Below are 18,967 nucleotides of genomic sequence, written 5' to 3'. Positions count from 1 at the left end.
GTGCTAACATGGAATATCTTAGACCGTCACTACAAATAGCTCGTGAAGTATGAACGTTAACCTTACCATGAAAACTGTAATAGTATCCGCGACAAAAATCTTAAAATAAAAAAAATTCCAGCTGCTGTGACAAAATATCTTCAAAGTTATATAAAGAGTGTTTGTCTGAGTTTAGTAACATACTACGCTATCCCTGTAGCAAGTCAGTTATCAGCGAAATGTTCCCCAATTTGTTGAAGTGTGCTGAAGCTAAGCCTTTGTATAAGAACTGAGTAAATGGTTCTTAAGCAGTTGACACAGATAAAATATTCTCGAAGTCACTGTCAGGGTATCTGCTGCATTGTGGTATTAAGAATTTTATTTACACATACAATTGGAATGTACACAACTCCTTATATATATATATATATATATATATATATATATATATATATATATATATATATATATATATATACTCCTGGAAATGGAAAAAAGAACACATTGACACCGGTGTGTCAGACCCACCATACTTGCTCCGGACACTGCGAGAGGGCTGTACAAGCAATGATCAGACGCACGGCACAGCGGACACACCAGGAACCGCGGTGTTGGCCGTCGAATGGCGCTAGCTGCGCAGCATTTGTGCACCGCCGCCGTCAGTGTCAGCCAGTTTGCCGTGGCATACGGAGCTCCATCGCAGTCTTTAACACTGGTAGCATGCCGCGACAGCGTGGACGTGAACCGTATGTGCAGTTGACGGACTTTGAGCGAGGGCGTATAGTGGGCATGCGGGAGGCCGGGTGGACGTACCGCCGAATTGCTCAACACGTGGGGCGTGAGGTCTCCACAGTACATCGATGTTGTCGCCAGTGGTCGGCGGAAGGTGCACGTGCCCGTCGACCTGGGACCGGACCGCAGCGACGCACGGATGCACACCAAGACCGTAGGATCCTACGCAGTGCCGTAGGGGACCGCACCGCCACTTCCCAGCAAATTAGGGACACTGTTGCTCCTGGGGTATCGGCGAGGACCATTCGCAACCGTCTCCATGAAGCTGGGCTACGGTCCCGCACACCGTTAGGCCGTCTTCCGCTCACGCCCCAACATCATGCAGCCCGCCTCCAGTGGTGTCGCGACAGGCGTGAATGGAGGGACGAATGGAGACGTGTCGTCTTCAGCGATGAGAGTCGCTTCTGCCTTGGTGCCAATGATGGTCGTATGCGTGTTTGGCGCCGTGCAGGTGAGCGCCACAATCAGGACTGCATACGACCGAGGCACACAGGGCCAACACCCGGCATCATGGTGTGGGGAGCGATCTCCTACACTGGCCGTACACCACTGGTGATCGTCGAGGGGACACTGAATAGTGCACGGTACATCCAAACCGTCATCGAACCCATCGTTCTACCATTCCTAGACCGACAAGGGAACTTGCTGTTCCAACAGGACAATGCACGTCCGCATGTATCCCGTGCCACCCAACGTTCTCTAGAAGGTGTAAGTCAACTACCCTGGCCAGCAAGATCTCCGGATCTGTCCCCCATTGAGCATGTTTGGGACTGGATGAAGCGTCGTCTCACGCGGTCTGCACGTCCAGCACGAACGCTGCTCCAACTGAGGCGCCAGGTGGGAATGGCATGGCAAGCCGTCCCACAGGACTACATCCAGCATCGCTACGATGGTCTCCATGGGAGAATAGCAGCCTGCATTACTGCGAAAGGTGGATATACACTGTACTAGTGCCGACATTGTGCATGCTCTGTTGCCTGTGTCTATGTGCCTGTGGTTCTGTCAGTGTGATCATGTGATGTATCTGACCCCAGGAATGTGTCAATAAAGTTTCCCCTTCCTGGGACAATGAATTCACGGTGTTCTTATTTCAATTTCCAGGAGTATATATATATATATATATATATATATATATATATATATGTATATATATATATATATAAAAATCGACGGCATTTTATTGTGTAAATGACTATACTTCATGTTAACTAGGACGTTATGGTGTAACAGGAAATGCTAAAAGTGGCTGAAACCGTATCTCTCTGATTTGAAATATGAGGTGTCAATGGTAAAGTGTCCTTTTTTAAGCTATCATGCATCATCCAGCTGAGAACTATTTGCATGTAGAGCCCCACAAGATTCGATTTATGGCCCTTAGTTTTCGTAGTGACTCTCATCAGTAACAGATGACATGACCATTGCAATAAACAGAAAATAAATATAGTTTACAAAGGTCGGTTAACGAAAGTAACGAGGACATTAATAAAGTACTTCTAAGCTATTTACTATAATGAAACTTTGAAAAAACGCCTTGTGCTGATTTTGGAACTTCCAAATTGTTCCACCACAGTATAAGACTAAAGGCAGACGTCATTGTTTGGTAATGTGAAATTATAGGCATAATATGTTCATCTGGGTGGAGTGTACCACATTAACTACTGGAACCCTTTATTGGTGGCTAATTCTGCTCGACTAGCGGTTTTCTTAGTGAAATTCAGAGCTGTGCATGTATTATTAATATCTGTTATCTCCAGTGCAGTGATATGATCAATGTAAATAAATGTTGAAATGTGATTTTTCTCTTTGACGATGTGTGGTGACAACAACCTAAGAATTGTGGTATGCACCCTTCAGTTCTATATATTTACAGCTTTTGTGGGAGTTTTTTTATTATCCTTTAAATCAAAATATGTTTAGGTTTCTTCAATTTAATCCACATGCATTATGACTGTGTCGATTTGGATATGTGGAAAGGTTATTAACTTTTCATCATTGCAAATATGTACTGTGCATTCTTGTTTCACAGAGACAATCTATATCCTTGAGGATAGCCTGGATAGGGATCTGGGGAATGAAAAGTACATCTATCGCGATCTAACGTATTGATTCAAGAAGGACGAATATTAAAGAATCCCTGTAAGAGTATAAAATAAGAGAGTACATCGGTTGCCACTTGTGGGGTAACTGGAACAAGACAGTACCAGGATGACAAATTGTCGGTTGCTCTCTGATTTAGTGACTGGCCACTCTACTTGGTGGCCACAGCTTTAATAAAATGTGTCATTGTTTCACAGATATCGATTAATAAGATGTATCTCAAAGTACTGTGAGAAATTCTCATAGTAAATTAACGGTCATTAACTTGCCTCAGAACTCTTTCATATGAAATAATCTTGGCTACAAGTACTATTAAATGTTTTACCAGTTCTATGTACTTCGCGGATGTAACTGGCCATTTTGATGAACATTTGACAGTTGACAGGAAAGCAGTGGTCAAATTCAGACGAGTGTCCTAACCACACTTTCATGAGTAGATTTGTTTTCAGATCATAGTTTCGCAGAAACCTAGCCCTTAATTTTCCTAACAATTTTGTTGGTTTAGCGAGTTAAACAGACTTCTACAAATTTTATCAATTCTTTAATCTTCATGATGAAGCACACGATTGAGTACAGCTGAAAGTTGAATCTTATCATTCAAGTGGTAGTCTTCCTGTACTCGTTAGACCATTTCAGTATTATTCAAAACGGTGGAACAATCACTATATAATTTCTGAAGTTATGAAAGTTTGTCACCATCAAAACATAAAATGATATTAAAAAGGGAAGTTTCTACGTACGCAATTAACTTTGAGACTGGCGAGGCTACTTTGAAAAATACTATTCATTATTTTATCAGTCCACTGGAATCATCACAAATCCTATTCTTTGCGTCTGTAAGTCAAAGGAAGCAAAATTTTACCTCTGGACCTCTTTACGCATTACTCACAAATCCCAAGGGATCACCAATAAACCTCACTGAATATATTTTCCCAGAATTTTTTTTGTTTAGAAATTGTAAGACTTGTAGTTAAGTAATAATGTATCTAAGAAATCATTAAATGCTTTCGTTCTCGAATTATTTAGTTCAGTTAGCTTACAACGAAAAGTGGAAGAGGGGTGTTACCTGTACCGTCGGACAGATGAAGGGAGTCTGGTTTCATCATCTCACGACTATTTGTTATTGTTGTTTATTTTTCGGAATGGTCTGTGTTGATGCATGGTTATTTTAACTAGTAATTGCTAACAACACGAAAAAAAAGAATGAAAGACACTTTTAAATGCTTACACCGAAGCTGATCTTTATTTATTGGCTAACTAGTTTTGGGTTTCACATATTCTCACAAGTTGGATAACTAGGGTATGTTATCATACTTAAGAGTAGCTCAGAGCTTCATTATTCTGGATTACACGTGATAACAATATTTTATGTATAACAGGAATATGTTCTCACTAGAGTACACTGTGTGTCACATAGGCTTATTTGCCAGTACGAAATGGCAACATATTCTCCGTTTTATATAAAACGTGGTAGTCATGTGGATCACATCGTGCAGGATAATAAATAACTGAGCTGCATGTAAGTATTATGACATCAGTACAGCTGCACACAACAAGCATTCCCTAAGTACAAAATACATGGCTTGTGGAAATGGGCAAAATCCGAAACCAGTCATTCAATAAATAATTTCAAAAAAATTTCCCTTGAACATTTGAGAGCTGCAAGACGTGATGTACTGAAAACCATTAATATTAAAAAAAAATAATAATATTTTCCATCATCTCAATTTGCAACACAGGAAGGTATATAGCATAGAGTGTTTTTCTGGGGACGTGTGGTGTTTCAGAACACAGATGTGCGAAAACGACAACACACGGAGGAGGAAGACGCTCATCAGTGGACAGAGCATCGCTACAAGTTTGTAACTCACGCTACGGGTTCTCAGTATGGGTACGGCTTGTGACGCGACAAATGTCGGTACGTGTGAGCAGTTCATTGAGACGAACTGTCCAGGAAAGTGTGATAGCAAACCGTTTAGCAAATACGTTCATTAGGGTGCCAATCTGCAGGCGCCAACTGAAGCCATGCAACAATGTGGAGCGGAGCGTTGACAACGAAAATTAAGAGAGCGCAATCTTCAGGCGGAGCCTCTAATTTTAAGAATTCTGCAAACCATTAGCATGTTTATCTTCAACAATTGGTCGTTAATATGTAGCAACAACATGGAGCAAATGCTCACTGGCTCTCTGATAACCTATCATTTAACACAAACCTCTCAACGATAGCGAACTGGTTAAGAAAGCAAACGTTTCCTCTCAGTTTCATCCACAGCAACTCGATGGTAGATGTCACTTTCACAGCAAATATTTCAAAATAAAGTGCCAACAAGTTACGCGCATGACACCGTCGCCTTTTGGGAACATGGCAGAGGGGCCATGACTCAGTTCCCAGACCGCCTGAACAGCTTCCATCAAACCGTACAGTTGACGACAGAGCTACAACATAAGGGATGTCTTCCAGTTTTGGATATTCTAATGAGAGGAAATGCAGACAGTGCACTAGGATATGCAATCTATGAAAAAGACTCACTCAGATCTGTACGTGCATGCAACAAGCTAGCATCAGCCGGTGCAGAGGTTATCTGCAACACCGTAGAATTGTGTGTTGCCAAAAAAAAAAAAGTAGAGCGGAGCGCAGACTGACGTGCATCGAAGAAAACGAATGATACAGCCATCAGGAAATATGAGGTACAGGAAGATGAACAGAACCTCGTCTAAGTCAAAACTGGAAGAATCTTCGAAAAAAGGTAACATCAGGACCACCTTCCGATCACTACGAAAAACGAATACTGTGTTTGGTTCGGTAAAGTACAATATACACTTGCGAATACGGGGTATATATGACATTCCTTGAGAGTGTGGCTCCCAATAGATCCAGCAAACATAGCAAAGCATCCCGCAACGCTGAATGGAACACACTAGATGTGTACATTTGGGACATAATGACAAAGCAGCACTGGCAAAATCAGCCTCAACAAGGGGTATATGTTCAAACTTGAGAAAGCAAATTTGTTGTGCCGATCTAGTGGATTTTGGGAGAGTATAATCAAAGAATTCAGTGAGATAGGGCTCCATGATAATCTCGTCAGCAGGGACGACAGCTCTCACCTGAGTTCGGCAAGAGATCCTGTTCTAGCAGCTTTACGCCAAGCATGCAGCCAGCAGTTCACTCCTTGCGAGTCTGGGCACTGAATGCACCGAGAGTCGAGTGGCGGTCCCCAACCCCCACCACACGCCACTCTTGGGGAGAGTCGGCCCCGCTCAGGTATACACAGGGTGTAACGGCTGTTAAGTGCCGATATTTGTGCTGTTGACTGAGGACGGCATGTCGTTCGACATTACTACGGTATTCACGTCATTTGCAGACCAAAAATTATAGATGTTACAAGACGTCTATTTGTAGGCTGCATGGTACCTCCAAGTAGGTGTGGCAAGAGCCAGCCATTAATGGCTACTGTACCCTGTGCAGATGGTCAGGGATTGAAGCGTGAACACGTGGATGGAAAACGGTTAGTCTATAACGAAAGGCGTTGTCTGCTTAGTGGTGTACTCACGACCACGCAGAAAACATCAAGTAAAAATTCGTGACATGTTTGCGAGAAGACAGTTCGACATAAAGAAACAATCAAGACACTGAAAGCGTAAATATTAAGTTACCACATAAAAATATATCTGCACTTAAATGCGTTACATTCTATATATGGGACACGCATGGAACCTCGACATTTCGCCAGAAGACGATGGAGGTGGCATTCATCGAAACGTTGTGGAATTTCGACGAAGCCACACAGATAGAAACTGAAGAAGATTTCATTAGTGCCAGTAACGTTCACACAAGAGCATGGCACATTTTAAAGGTCAAGGGAGACAAAGGGCAAGTACGTATTTTTTTTTCAGAGAAATTTTTGACATCAGAATGTTATTCTGCAATGTAAAGAGATTTACTAAATACACAGGAAAGTTAAAATTGTTCTGAATCTGCCAAAAAAATATAAAAATGTGACTTTAAAATAGGTCGGCATCAACAAGATGTTAAATTACTCACTAGACCACTGAGGTTCAGTGTGATGTAGAATTCTAAATAGTACCTGTGGTGTAGCAATGAGGGGGAGTACTGTAGAACGTTAGCACGTAGTGTGCTTTCTGAGTTCTGAATCTGAAAAATTGCGTGTCATAGGCGCAATCCATAATAAGTAAACTACTTTATTCCCATTACAAGTAGTTTTACTTTTTAAACGAGTTAATGCTTTACTTACTATGATAAACATTTAATGTAACAGTGCTCGTATCTTTCTTAATGAGTATAGTGTGATAGGATTTTAAACTGCTTACATGTGTTAATAATTGTATTAAACGTTGGTAACCGATTTTTGTTACCACTGGAAGCCTCTGGATAGATACACTGCAACTGTGGCCAGGAGACATTTTGCTGTTTTGTAATAAGGTTGGGTACAAAAATGGATACATTTTACACTGTATCTTAATACATTACATGTTCTATGAGTATTTTCGCATGTAATGTATGTTGTATTTTAGAGATAAAATAATTGACTAAAAACTGCCAGCAAATAAATAATAACAAAATAAGTGTCGTAACAATCGTCGCTGTGACCCAGTAAGAGGTTGTCATCACATGCACTGAAAATGCTAACTCCCAACCTGTTAGTTCCCTACCAATTGTGTTTCTCTCGTGACATCAGTATGAGCATGTGTTGTGCTACATAATCGTTAGATAATTATGGGTTCAAATGGCTCTGAACACTATGCGACTTAACTTCTGAGGTCATCAGTCGCCTAGAACTTAGAACTGATTAAACCTTACTAACCTAAGGACATCACACACATCCATGCCCGAGGCAGGATTCGAACCTGCGACCGTAGCGGTAGCTCGGCTCCAGACTGTAGCGCCTAGAACCGCACGGCCACACCGGCCGGCTTAGATAATTATTTCCGATAGCATGAAAGAGTGAGAAAATACGAAATATTGAAGTACACAAACAAAAGAAACTTTGGAGCAAAGAAAACGACTGGCTTTTACCCTTCTGTATTGATTCGACAGTCCTTGCAGTGTCCATTAAAATAACAGCCACTTTAAAAAATATTATTTCCGTCCTACACCATGTCGATTCCAGGCCAATTCATTACTCATATTTTTCTCACTTTCTCGCTCAGCACTAGCGTACAGTTGAGAGATAGCCCAAACCTTTGCGTCGTTTCTCGCAGACGCAACATACAGACCTGTCACCTCAAAGTTGTTATTTCAGCGATCTCAACAGTCGAGGAAGGCGCAGAATTCTTAAGACGTAATTGCCAAGGCGAAGGAACTGCGTGCTCTTGGCAAAGAGGTTAGTGCTTAAGTCTACAATATTCAATGACGAATAACTACCAATCGCGTAATTTTTAATTTAACACGGACGAAAGAAATGCACACAACTGCCATTGAAAATTTCAGGATCTTGTCCAGCAAGAGGGCATGCAACAAACGGAAAATTGGCTGACGTGCACTACACGCTTTGCAGCTTAAATGCAAAATTTTTGATAAACAGATCATGTAGTCTTAGAATACTGTCTCGAGTTAGTGGGTTTTCGAACTTGCAATAATTCTTGCAAATGGTACAATCTCAGAGTGGTATATTTTCACGTTTGAATGCGTTTTGAAGTTGTAATAATACTCGCAAGTTGGAAAGATTTAACACAGAATATTTCCACGAGTTAGCGTGTGTTCGGAGTTGCAAGTATTTGGATGTTGAACACTCTTAGGGTGAGCTGGACATAGAAAAATTTCACGAAGTTCAGCCATTGCGGAACTATTAAAGTTTGAACACAGGTGACTGGACATAAAAGAAGCTTTGTTAGTTTTCTAGGAATACATGCTAGATAATGTCGTGCACAGTTTTAGCCAGTAAATTCAAGAAACTTTAGCCCTATTGTTGTAATAATTCAAGCTCAAAGAGGAATCAATAAACCTACTTGCGTTAAACGAAACCCAAAGTGAGTTGGGAATATTGTTTGGATTTTGGCATCATATATTTAAATCCTGCCTACAATCAACTAAACTGATACTAACAAGATTAAAAGACCTATGCGACAAATGTCTTGGTTGTTCCGTAGATGAGCAACCAAGTGTAAAAAATAAGAAAACAAGCAGTAGGTAGAAGCTACTTACCGAACAGTCGCACTGTACACCGCTGGGCATTAGAAGTGAGATTTCCTGTGCTTGAAACACAATTATGATACGGTGAGCTCTGGATGTTTAACGAGATTCAAACAAACATTCTTCCCCAGATAATAAGGGTACTGTGTCTCACTTGTTTCTCTTGTAGATTTGCTGAGGAACAATTATTATTAACAATGTTAACAGCCAGTTACATACGGAACATCATTACTTCAAACGACACTACATCCTCTTTTTTGAATTTTTTTTCTACTCCACACGTTTCGTGCTGACGTAACTTCTTCCCAGTGCCAAATGGTTCAAATGGCTCTGAGCACTATGGGACTTAACATCTATGGTCATCAGTCCCCTAGAACTTAGAACTACTTAAACCTAACTAACCTAAGGACATCACACAACACCCAGTCATCACGAGGCAGAGAAAATCCCAGACCCTGCCGGGAATCGAACCCGGGAACCCGGGCGTGGGAAGCGAGAACGCTACCACACGACCACGAGCTGCGGACCTTCCCAGTGCCAGTTTTCTGATGTTATTACGCCAGTGCAGTTGATGTGTTGTATATTTATGTGCTGCTGGCTTCAGTTAATGTTAGAATTTGAGATTTTATGTTCACCTTTTTAGCGATAATTTTTTAACCTATTTACTACCAAAATTGAATTTTTGTGCTTGTGAATACCAGAATCTGAATTGGAGCAACTGATATCAGTAAACAGTAGTTGTAAAGCTCTGTATTGACAGTGATGGACGTCGAAAGATCGAAGCGCTTGTTGACAGAAACATCGAGGTGAGAATATCAGTGCGAATTTAACTAACGTTTATTGTAGAAAGAAAGGCATCACGCCGACAGAAACCGGATTTTATCTTACGAGTATATACAGGTAAGGACGGACTTAATAAGAAACGTTCTTTATTTGGTAATAAGAGATAATTTTGAGGTGAAAAAAGTACCTATTATCAAGGCACTGAATTTATCAGATTTCCAGTTTTCTATCGTTGCAGCGTAATTAATGAATTCTATCTGATTCTCATTTATCACTGTTAAAATTCTTTTCCTAGCCACAAAATTTGTTAGATATAGAAATCTGTTGAGATCGGAAGCGATAAATCTACCAACCTGGAAGAGTTTTCCATCAATTTACACTTAAGATTATTTGATTATTGTGTTGCTTAAACATCTTTCGGCGTACGTGCATTACTCAAAATCAAGAATAGTTTTGTACTGCGTTCAGATTCTTCACATCCATTTTTCATCTAATTATTCCAGGTATTTGCGTAATGAATGAAGTTGCTGATTCTGGGGACTGTTGGCAGCAACAAGTAAGGAATCATGATCAGAGCAGAATAGGGAATAAAGTTAGAAGAAAAAGATTTCCGATATTTGTGAGGCAAGGAACAAATTTTTGGTGTGTAATAACTTGGATACTACAGGAAGACAATGATTTGGAGCCTTTTGTGGTGATATGACTACTGTGCTACAATTAAATTTAACAAATGGGTACGTCTCTGGGACTATTTTATGTACATACTGTGAGATGGTGATTGTAAAAACTGAACTGGCAAAAGGATGGTTTGCATTGGGTAACGGAACGTGTGGGCCGTCCGGGCTGGTGACTGACTGGGGCTGACTGGCATAAACTTAGCAGTAGGGAACATCTTTATTTACTCTTTGCTGTTATAGTAAGGAGCGTAACTGTCCATCATTAGCGCTACTGGCAATACAGAAGACAAAACATCTTTCCATATAGATTTAAGTTGAATGATTAGTGTTTCTTGTTAGTTAACATACGACTGCATTATCTTTCAGGTTACGTAAATTGACTTCATAGCTTATGTCAAAGACATTTTTAAGTAAGTTATATAATTATCTTCTTCTATGCCAGTGGTAATCAGCATATAAATTTGATTATTGTGTAGTTTTCAGTGGCTTTACATCCAAAGATAATGATTAATTTGACCTTAACACAGATTACATAATTTCACCTGTAAATAATTTCATCAATGTTAACACATTATCTGAAGAAAGGAATGTATTTTGAACTTAAACATTTAAATTAACATAGGTGAAATCTTCAATGGCTCTTTTTGTAGTTCTATCTCTTCGTTCAAAATAATGTGTCGATGTTTCATAAGACATTTGTAACTTTCAGTTTCTTGTAAAATGTTTAGCATATATCCTATTTAACCGGTGGGTGGAATTGGCAGCCATTATATAATATCACTAAACTTGTTGTTCAAACAGTGAGAAAACGAAGATAATTTCATGACAGTGAAATTCAGATACTGTTTAGAAAACTCCTTCTGCCTACTCCAGTATATTTTTTCTTTCACCTGCCACTTCAAAATATTAACACCTGATAGAGTTGGTTTGTGAGATTAAAGGGAAAAGACTGTTATGGTCATCGGTCCCTTTTTCCAAAAAACTAAAACCACCCAAACACAATAAAAAACGAACATCAGAAAAGACGGCAGACGAAACAGGACCAGAAATACTCCGACAGAGATCAAACAAAACAAATTAAAACACACAGAGTGTGACGGTGGTTGGCTGACCATAGAGAAAAAAAAAGGAAAAGCCAACCAACAAGAACACATTAAAAACTCAGTTTAATATCAGAGGTTAAAAGCCAGAATCAACACTAAAAAACATAAACACTCAGATTAAACGATAAAAAAAAACCCTGCCCGAATAAAACGCAAAACTAAGTCCACAATGGCAGAGTCATCTATTAAAAGGGCAGAGAGCGTGTCAGGCAGCGCAAACGTCTACCTGAGCACACTTAAAAGTGGACAGTCCAACAAAATGTGGACCACTGTCAATGCCGAGCCGCAGCGACATAGAGGAAGGTCCTCACGGCGCAATAAGTGGCCGTGGGTCATCCGTGTGTGACCAATGCCCAGTCGGCAGAGGACGACCGACTCCTTGCGAGAGACTTGCAACGGGCAAGAGTATGCAGGGACTCCTGGATAGCCATCACCAGACGACAACGAGGGAAACACTGGTTGAGAGCTCGTAAACCGCTCAGGGAATCGCTACAGATCACGAAGGACTCACCTGAGCAGGAGCGGATATACTCGAGGGTACGAAAGATGGCGACCAGTTCAGCAGTGTAAACGCTGCAGCCAGCCGGCAATGAAAGTTGATCAGAATGGTCCCCTAGAGTTAGCGCATAACCGACACGACCAGTAACCATCGAGCCGTCAGTGCAAACAATGCCAGAGCCCTGATATGTTGCGAGGATGGAAAGAAAGCGGCGGCGGAAGGCCTCCGGAGGGACTGAGTCCTTTGGGCCCTTTGCCAATTCCAGCTGAAGGCGAAGATGAGGCACGCACCACGGGGGTGTACGCAGAGGTGCCCGGAAAGGAGGCGGAAGAGGTAAAGCCCCAAGCCCGGAGAGAAGCACTCTGATACGGACTGCGATCGTCCATCCAGCCCTAGGCCGACGTTCTGGAAGATGGACGTGCGACTGTGGGAATAGTAGACGATAGTTAGGATGCCCAGGCAAGCTGAAAACATGGCCAGCATAAGGTGCCAGCAAACGTTGGCGCCGTAATCGCAGTGGAGGGACACCCGTCTCCACAAGTATGGTGTCCACAGGGCTGGTCCGGAAAGCACCAGTGGCAAGGCGTATCCCGCTGAGGAGGATTTGGTCCAGCACCCGCAACGCAGATGGGGATGCTGAGCTATAAGCCAGGCTCCCATAATCCAAACAGGACTGGATTAACACCTGGTAGAGCCGTAACAGGGTAGATCGGTCGGCGCACCAGCAGGTGTCGCTCAAGCATCGCAGTGCATTTAGATGCCGCCAACACATCTATTTAAGCTGCCGAATATGAGACAGCCAAGTCAACCAGGCATCGAAAACCACCCCCAAAAATCTATGCGACTCCACCACTGCAAGACGTTCGCCATCAAGATAAAGCCGCGGCTCCGGGTGGACAGTGCGTCGCCGCCAGAAATGCATAACGCAGGTCTTGGCTGCCGAAAACTGGAACCCATGAGCTACATCCCAAGACTGCGCCTTACGAATAGCGCCCTGTAGCTGACGTTCAGCAACTGCAATGCCAATAGAGCTGTAGTAAAGGCAGAAGTCATCAGCATACAAGGACGCTGAAACTGACGTTCCCACCACCGCAGCGAGCCCGTTAATGGCTGTTAAAAACAGGCAGACACTTAAAACAGATCCCTGTGGCACACCGTTCTCCTTATCGCCGGAGGAACTATGGGAGGCCGCGACTTGCATGCGGAAGGTAAAATACGACAGAAAATTTCTGATAAAGATCGGCAGAGGGCCCCAAAGACCCCATCCAGGAAGCGTAGAAAGGATGTGATGACGCCATGTCGTATCGTACGCCTTCCGCATGTCGACCAGGTGCTGAAAGCGGGCAAAGGCAGTACGGATGGCCGACTCCAGGCTCACCAGATTGTCGGCGGCGGAGCGGCCTTTACGGAACCCACCCTGAGATGGAGCCAGAAGGCCCCAATTCAAGCGCCAGCTCACCATCCGTTCAAGCAACTTGCAAAGAACATTGGAGAGGCTAATGGGACGGTACCTGTCCACCTCCAAAGGGTTCTTTCCTGGTTTCAGAATGGGGATAACAATACTTTCCCGCCATTGCGACGGAAACTCACCCTTGACCCAAATACGGTTGTAAAGGTAGAGGAGCCGTCGCTGGCAGTCCACTGAAAGGCGTTTCAGCATCTGACAGTGGATGCAATCTGGCCCAGGAGCGGTATCAGGGCAAGCAGGTAGGGCACTGCGAAATTCCCACTCACTGAATAGAACATTGTAGAATTCAGGATGGTGGGTGCGAAATGAAAGTCTCCGACGTTCCATCCGCTCTTTAATGGAGTGGAAGGTCTGTGGGTAATTGGTAGAAGCGGAACTCAGAGCAAATGCCCTGCCAAGCGGTTGGCCATTACGTCAGAGTCAGTACAAACCGCTCCATTCAGTGAGAGCGCAGGGACCCTGACAGGGGTCCGATAGCCATAGAGGCGTCGAATCTTGGCCCAGACATGCGATGGAGAGACTTGGAGGCCAATGGTAGAGACATACCACTCCCAGCACTCCTGCTTGCGTTGGCGGATAAGGCGGCCGGCTCGCGCATGCAGCCGTTTGAAGGCGATGAGGTGTTCGATGGAGGGATACGGCTTGTGACGCTGCAGCGCCCGCCAGCGATCTTTAATCGCTTCAGCGATCTCAGGCGACCACCAAGACACAATCCACCGCCGAGGGGACCCAGAAGAACGGGGAATGGCAGATTCGTCGGCAGTAACGATGCCGGTGGTGACCGATTGAACCACCGCATCAATGTCATCATTAGAGAGAGGCTCAATAGCGGCAGTGGAGGATAACAAGTCCCAGTCAGCCTTATTCATAGCCCACCTGCAAGGGCGACCAGAAGACTGACGCTGTGGCAGTAACAGAAAGATCGCAAAGTGGTCACTACCACACAGGTCGTCATGCACTCTCAATTGGACAGATGGTAAGAGGCTAGGGCGGCAGATCGAAAGGTCGATGGCGGAGTGCGTACCATTCGCCACACTGAAGTGTGTGAAGGAACCATCATATAAAAACGAAAGATCGAGCTTTGCCAATAAATGCTCAGTGGTGGCGCCTCTACCTGTCGCCACTGACCTACCCCACAGAGGGTTATGGGCGTTGAAGTCGCCCAGTAACAAGAAAGGTGGCGGCAATTGGGCTATCAGCGGAGCCAGGACATGCTGCGCGACATCACCATCCGGTGGAAGGTAAAGACTACAGAGAGTAACAGTCTGTGGCGTCCATACCCGAACAGTGACAGCCTCTGAATGTGTTTGTAGAGGGGCAGACATGTTGTGAAGAGAGTTAAAGACATAGATGCAGACGCCACCAGACACTCTTTCATAAGTTGCCCAGTTCTTATAATAACCCCAATAGCCACGGAGGGCGGGGTTTCGCATTGCTGGAAACCACGTTTCTTGAAGAGCAATGCAGAAGAAAGGGTGAAGGGTGATAAGTTGTCGGAGCTCAGCTAGATGGTGGAAGAAACCGCTGAAGTTCCACTGGAGGATGGTATTGTCCATGGCTGAGAAAGGCGTGAAGGGACTGGGGAGGCAGATTACGCCTCCTGGGCCCTTGCTGCTACCGAGTCACTACCTGTGCAACAGCTCTCCGTCGCGTCTGAGGGACTGGTGAGATCCAGGTCCTCAGCGGACACCAGAATCTCCACCTCATCCTCAGACGCACAGTTGGCAGGTTGCGGTGGGACAGGTGCCACTGCAGTGTCAGGATTCTTGGGAGCCTTTTTCTTGGACTGCTTTGCGCACTGTGTCTTTTGTGTTTCTGGCTGGGAGGGCCTCACTGGGTCAGTCTCAGGGACTGACGATGACCGTGACGCCCTACGACCAGCGGCCGGTGGGTGTTTGAGATACTTGCGGGTGTCCACTTTGGCACTGGGCAAAGCCTGGGATGGGAGGGCCCCAAGGGACCCCTTCCTGGCGAGAGGAGCCGAAGAATGCTCACGCTTCTCCGACTGGGAAGGGGGAACAGATGTCTCCAATGGTTGGGGTGGAGTTGCTCCTGAAGCAGATGGAGCAGGAGCAACAGGGAGTGAAGTGCCCCCCCACAACCAAGGGGGCCGGTGAATTCTGACAGAGCTGAGATCGAACTGTATGTGACGACACGGTAGAGGTTCGATCCGGTCTTGCAGCAGCGACATAGGTGGATGTCATTGGCACAGGATGTAGCCGCTCATATTTCCGCCTTGCCTCAGTGTAGGTCAGGCGGTCCAGGGTCTTATATTCCATTATCTTCCTTTCTTTCTGGAATATTCTACAGTCCTGTGAACAGGGGGGATGGTGTTCTCCGCAGTTAAGACAGATAGGAGGCGGGGAACATGGAGTATTGGGATGGGATGGGCGTTCACAATCTCGACACGTGATGCCGGAAGTACAGCGGGATGACATGTGCCTGAACTTCCAGCATTTCAAACACAACATCGGAGGAGGGATATATGGCTTCACATCACAACGGTAAACCATCATCTTAACCTTTTCGGTTAAAACATCACCCTCGAAGGCCAAGATTTATGCACCGGTGGCTACCTGATTATCCCTCGGACCCCGATGGACGTGCCAGACGAAGTGAACACCTCGTCGTTCGAGGTTGGCACGTAATTCATTGTCGGACTGGAGAAGAAGATCGCTGTGGAATATAATACCCTGGACCATGTTGAGACTCTTATGAGGCGTGATGCTAACTGAAACATCCCCCAACTTGTCACAATTGAGGAACCTCCGTGACTGGGCAGAGGATGCTGTTTTGATGAGTACTGAACCAGAGCGCATTTTGGACAAGCCCTCCACCTCCCCGAACTTGTCCTCTAAATGCTCCACAAGAAACTGGGGCTTGGTCAACATAAACGATTCCCCATCAACTCGCTTGCACATGAGGTACTGGGGTGAATATTCTCCACTGCCTTCTTTAGCCAGGGAGGGAAATTATTTGGTTCGTATTTCTTGCCATTGAGGTTAGACCTGGATCGCTTAGAGACTGCTGGTGGAGGCCCACCAGTGAGAGATGATGTACCACGCTTCCTTGTGTGTCATCCGCACCAATTCCACCCACTTCGACCAGGGGCTCTCCCCACAGGCACCACCCAGCCACAGCAAAGACCACCTGGCAGGATGGCCTTTGCTGGGGGTCCTGATGCCCCAGAGGGATAGGCATCTGCTCCTTGGCATATGTGGGGAGGCAGCAGCTCAGCCATCAGCAGTGCAATCCCTGTGTAGTCTGGGGGCTACCACCAAGAGGGTACATGACAACCCCACCACAATGGACTGGCTACCGTGCTGGATGTCGGGTGTCGAATATCCATATGTGTCAGGAGGGCGAAGATGGAAGTTCATAATGGAGGGCATGTATGCTACCCGGATCACAAAGCAGCTGATGTGGCCAGAAGCTCGGTGGAACGCCAACTCCATGACAATATCGATTGTGCCAGATCTTAGGGCAAGATGGATAAAGAATGCACCACGAAAGGCGTCCTTCCCTAAATGGTACGCACTAACAGAAAATTTGGAAATCTAGTGGTCAAACCCCTTAGGGGACCATCACATTAAGGCCGAAACGTTTGAGACCCCTTTTAGTTGCCTCTTACGACAGGCAGGAATACCGCGGGCCTATTCTAACCCCTGAACCCACAGGGGGGCCTGATAGAGTAAATGAATCCAATTCACCTAGAGAATGATTAATTTGTGATCATGTTAGATCTTGTATCCTCTTACTTTTTCTCAAATGAGTTTTTGTTGAAGTGGAAGTTTAATCTGATCCAATATTTTTCCTCAATATGGGAAATATCTCTACCAATCATACAATAAAGGCTCTCACGACCGTATGGTACTGTTGTTGATAATTCTTCCGGGTTATTTGGCCGTGGTCCATGGAATTCTTCTATTCCTAACGTTTTGTCCAATACTATGTTGGACATCCTCAGAGGTATGGCTGGTCCTTCTGAGTCCTGCCGACTGACGAGTCGGGCATCGGAGAGCGGCCTAAATACTGAGAAAAGTGGGCGTGGCCTAACTTGCACATAGTAGCAGAGAGAATGTGGAAGCAGGGATTCGAACCCTCCCTAAGGCAACTGCTAATTCAATTCGTATTGAAATCACAATGGTCTTATGCCATAATAAGCCATTGGAGAGTAATTTAACTAAGGGGGAGAGAAAGGCCCTCGAGGATTTAAATGCGGACGAATGGGTAGTTGTTCTTCCATCTGATAAAGGCAATGCCACTGTGGTGATGAACAAAGAGGACTACAGAAGTAAGATTTTGGATCTATTAGTGGCGGGACATCACAATAAACTTAGAAGAGACCCGACGGCTGTTATTGTAAGAAAAACCAATACGTTGATAAAGTCTTCTACTTCCATTCCACCGAAGGATAAAAAAGTTTTGCTAAGGAGTGGAGCTAAGTGTCCCAGACTTTATGGATTTTTATCTATGACGGACTATTATCGATCTTTGACTAGTTTTCTCTCTGCTCTTATGTGAAAGGTAGACCACGCCCACTTTCCTCGGTATTTAGGCCGCTCTCCGACGCCCGACTCGTCAGTCGGCAGGACTCAGCAGGACCAGCCATACGTCTGAGGATGGCCAACGTAGTATTGCACGTAACGTTAGGAATAGAAGAATTCCATGGACCACGGCCATGTAACCCGGAAGAATTATCAACAAAAGTATCTCTACCATTTGAGAGAAAACAGGAACTATAAAGGCAAATTATTTAATACTAACAAAGATAATATAGCAGTAATCATGAACAAAACAGACTGAGCGAAAAGAGCACAAGGCTATTCAGCAAAAAATGTCCACGTGAAAAAACCCTAATTAAACTACTCCTCATCAAAACTGATTTCTATTTGGCAAAAGAAAAATGCAATCCATTTCCATCTAAACTGCAGACCCAACAAAAAATCCATAAAGGAAACACTCTTATCAAACCAATAGTAAAAAAAGTGATTAAACTTTAATTTCTACCACGCAAAAATGAATTACATTTTTACTTAGAACTACGTATTGAGAAATCAGTGTCCAATTAAGAGCTCGATTCATGGGATACAACACATTACAGGTATCACATTCAAGATATACCAAAAGATTTTATCTTAGATGAAACAAACTTGTACACCAGTGGATGAGTTGACAAATCTAATTAAGTTATCAAACATAATTTACAAACACATCATATATTAGCACTGGCTCATTATTGTGTATGCGACTAATTACATGTACAAGGATAGAGCATAGCATTGTCATTACTTTGCTTGTGCACTAGCTAATGTGTCCACACAAAATTTTCATAAAAATGATTTATAACTACCCCAATGGGCTAGTAGGTTTTATTACTACTGAAAATATGCACATGACAGACTACTTCCATTT

At 44.0% G+C, this 18,967-nt stretch overlaps 1 protein-coding gene across 1 annotated transcript in view; it reads right to left on the bottom strand.

Annotated features, from left to right (window-relative positions):
* Window positions 1-3,974, bottom strand: part of LOC126474846 (uncharacterized) — a 38,674-nt gene extending 34,700 nt beyond the window's left edge. Inside the window, exon 1 of the mRNA XM_050102325.1 lies at window positions 3,935-3,974. Coding sequence (XP_049958282.1) covers window positions 3,935-3,974 — 40 coding nt within the window. The remainder of the gene's footprint in view (window positions 1-3,934) is intronic.
* Window positions 3,975-18,967: the final 14,993 nt, after the last annotated feature.

The sequence above is a fragment of the Schistocerca serialis genome, chromosome 4 (genome assembly GCF_023864345.2).
Source record: "Schistocerca serialis cubense isolate TAMUIC-IGC-003099 chromosome 4, iqSchSeri2.2, whole genome shotgun sequence".
Classification (NCBI taxonomy): Eukaryota; Metazoa; Arthropoda; class Insecta; order Orthoptera; family Acrididae; genus Schistocerca; species Schistocerca serialis.
This window is presented reverse-complemented; position numbering and strand designations above follow the sequence as displayed.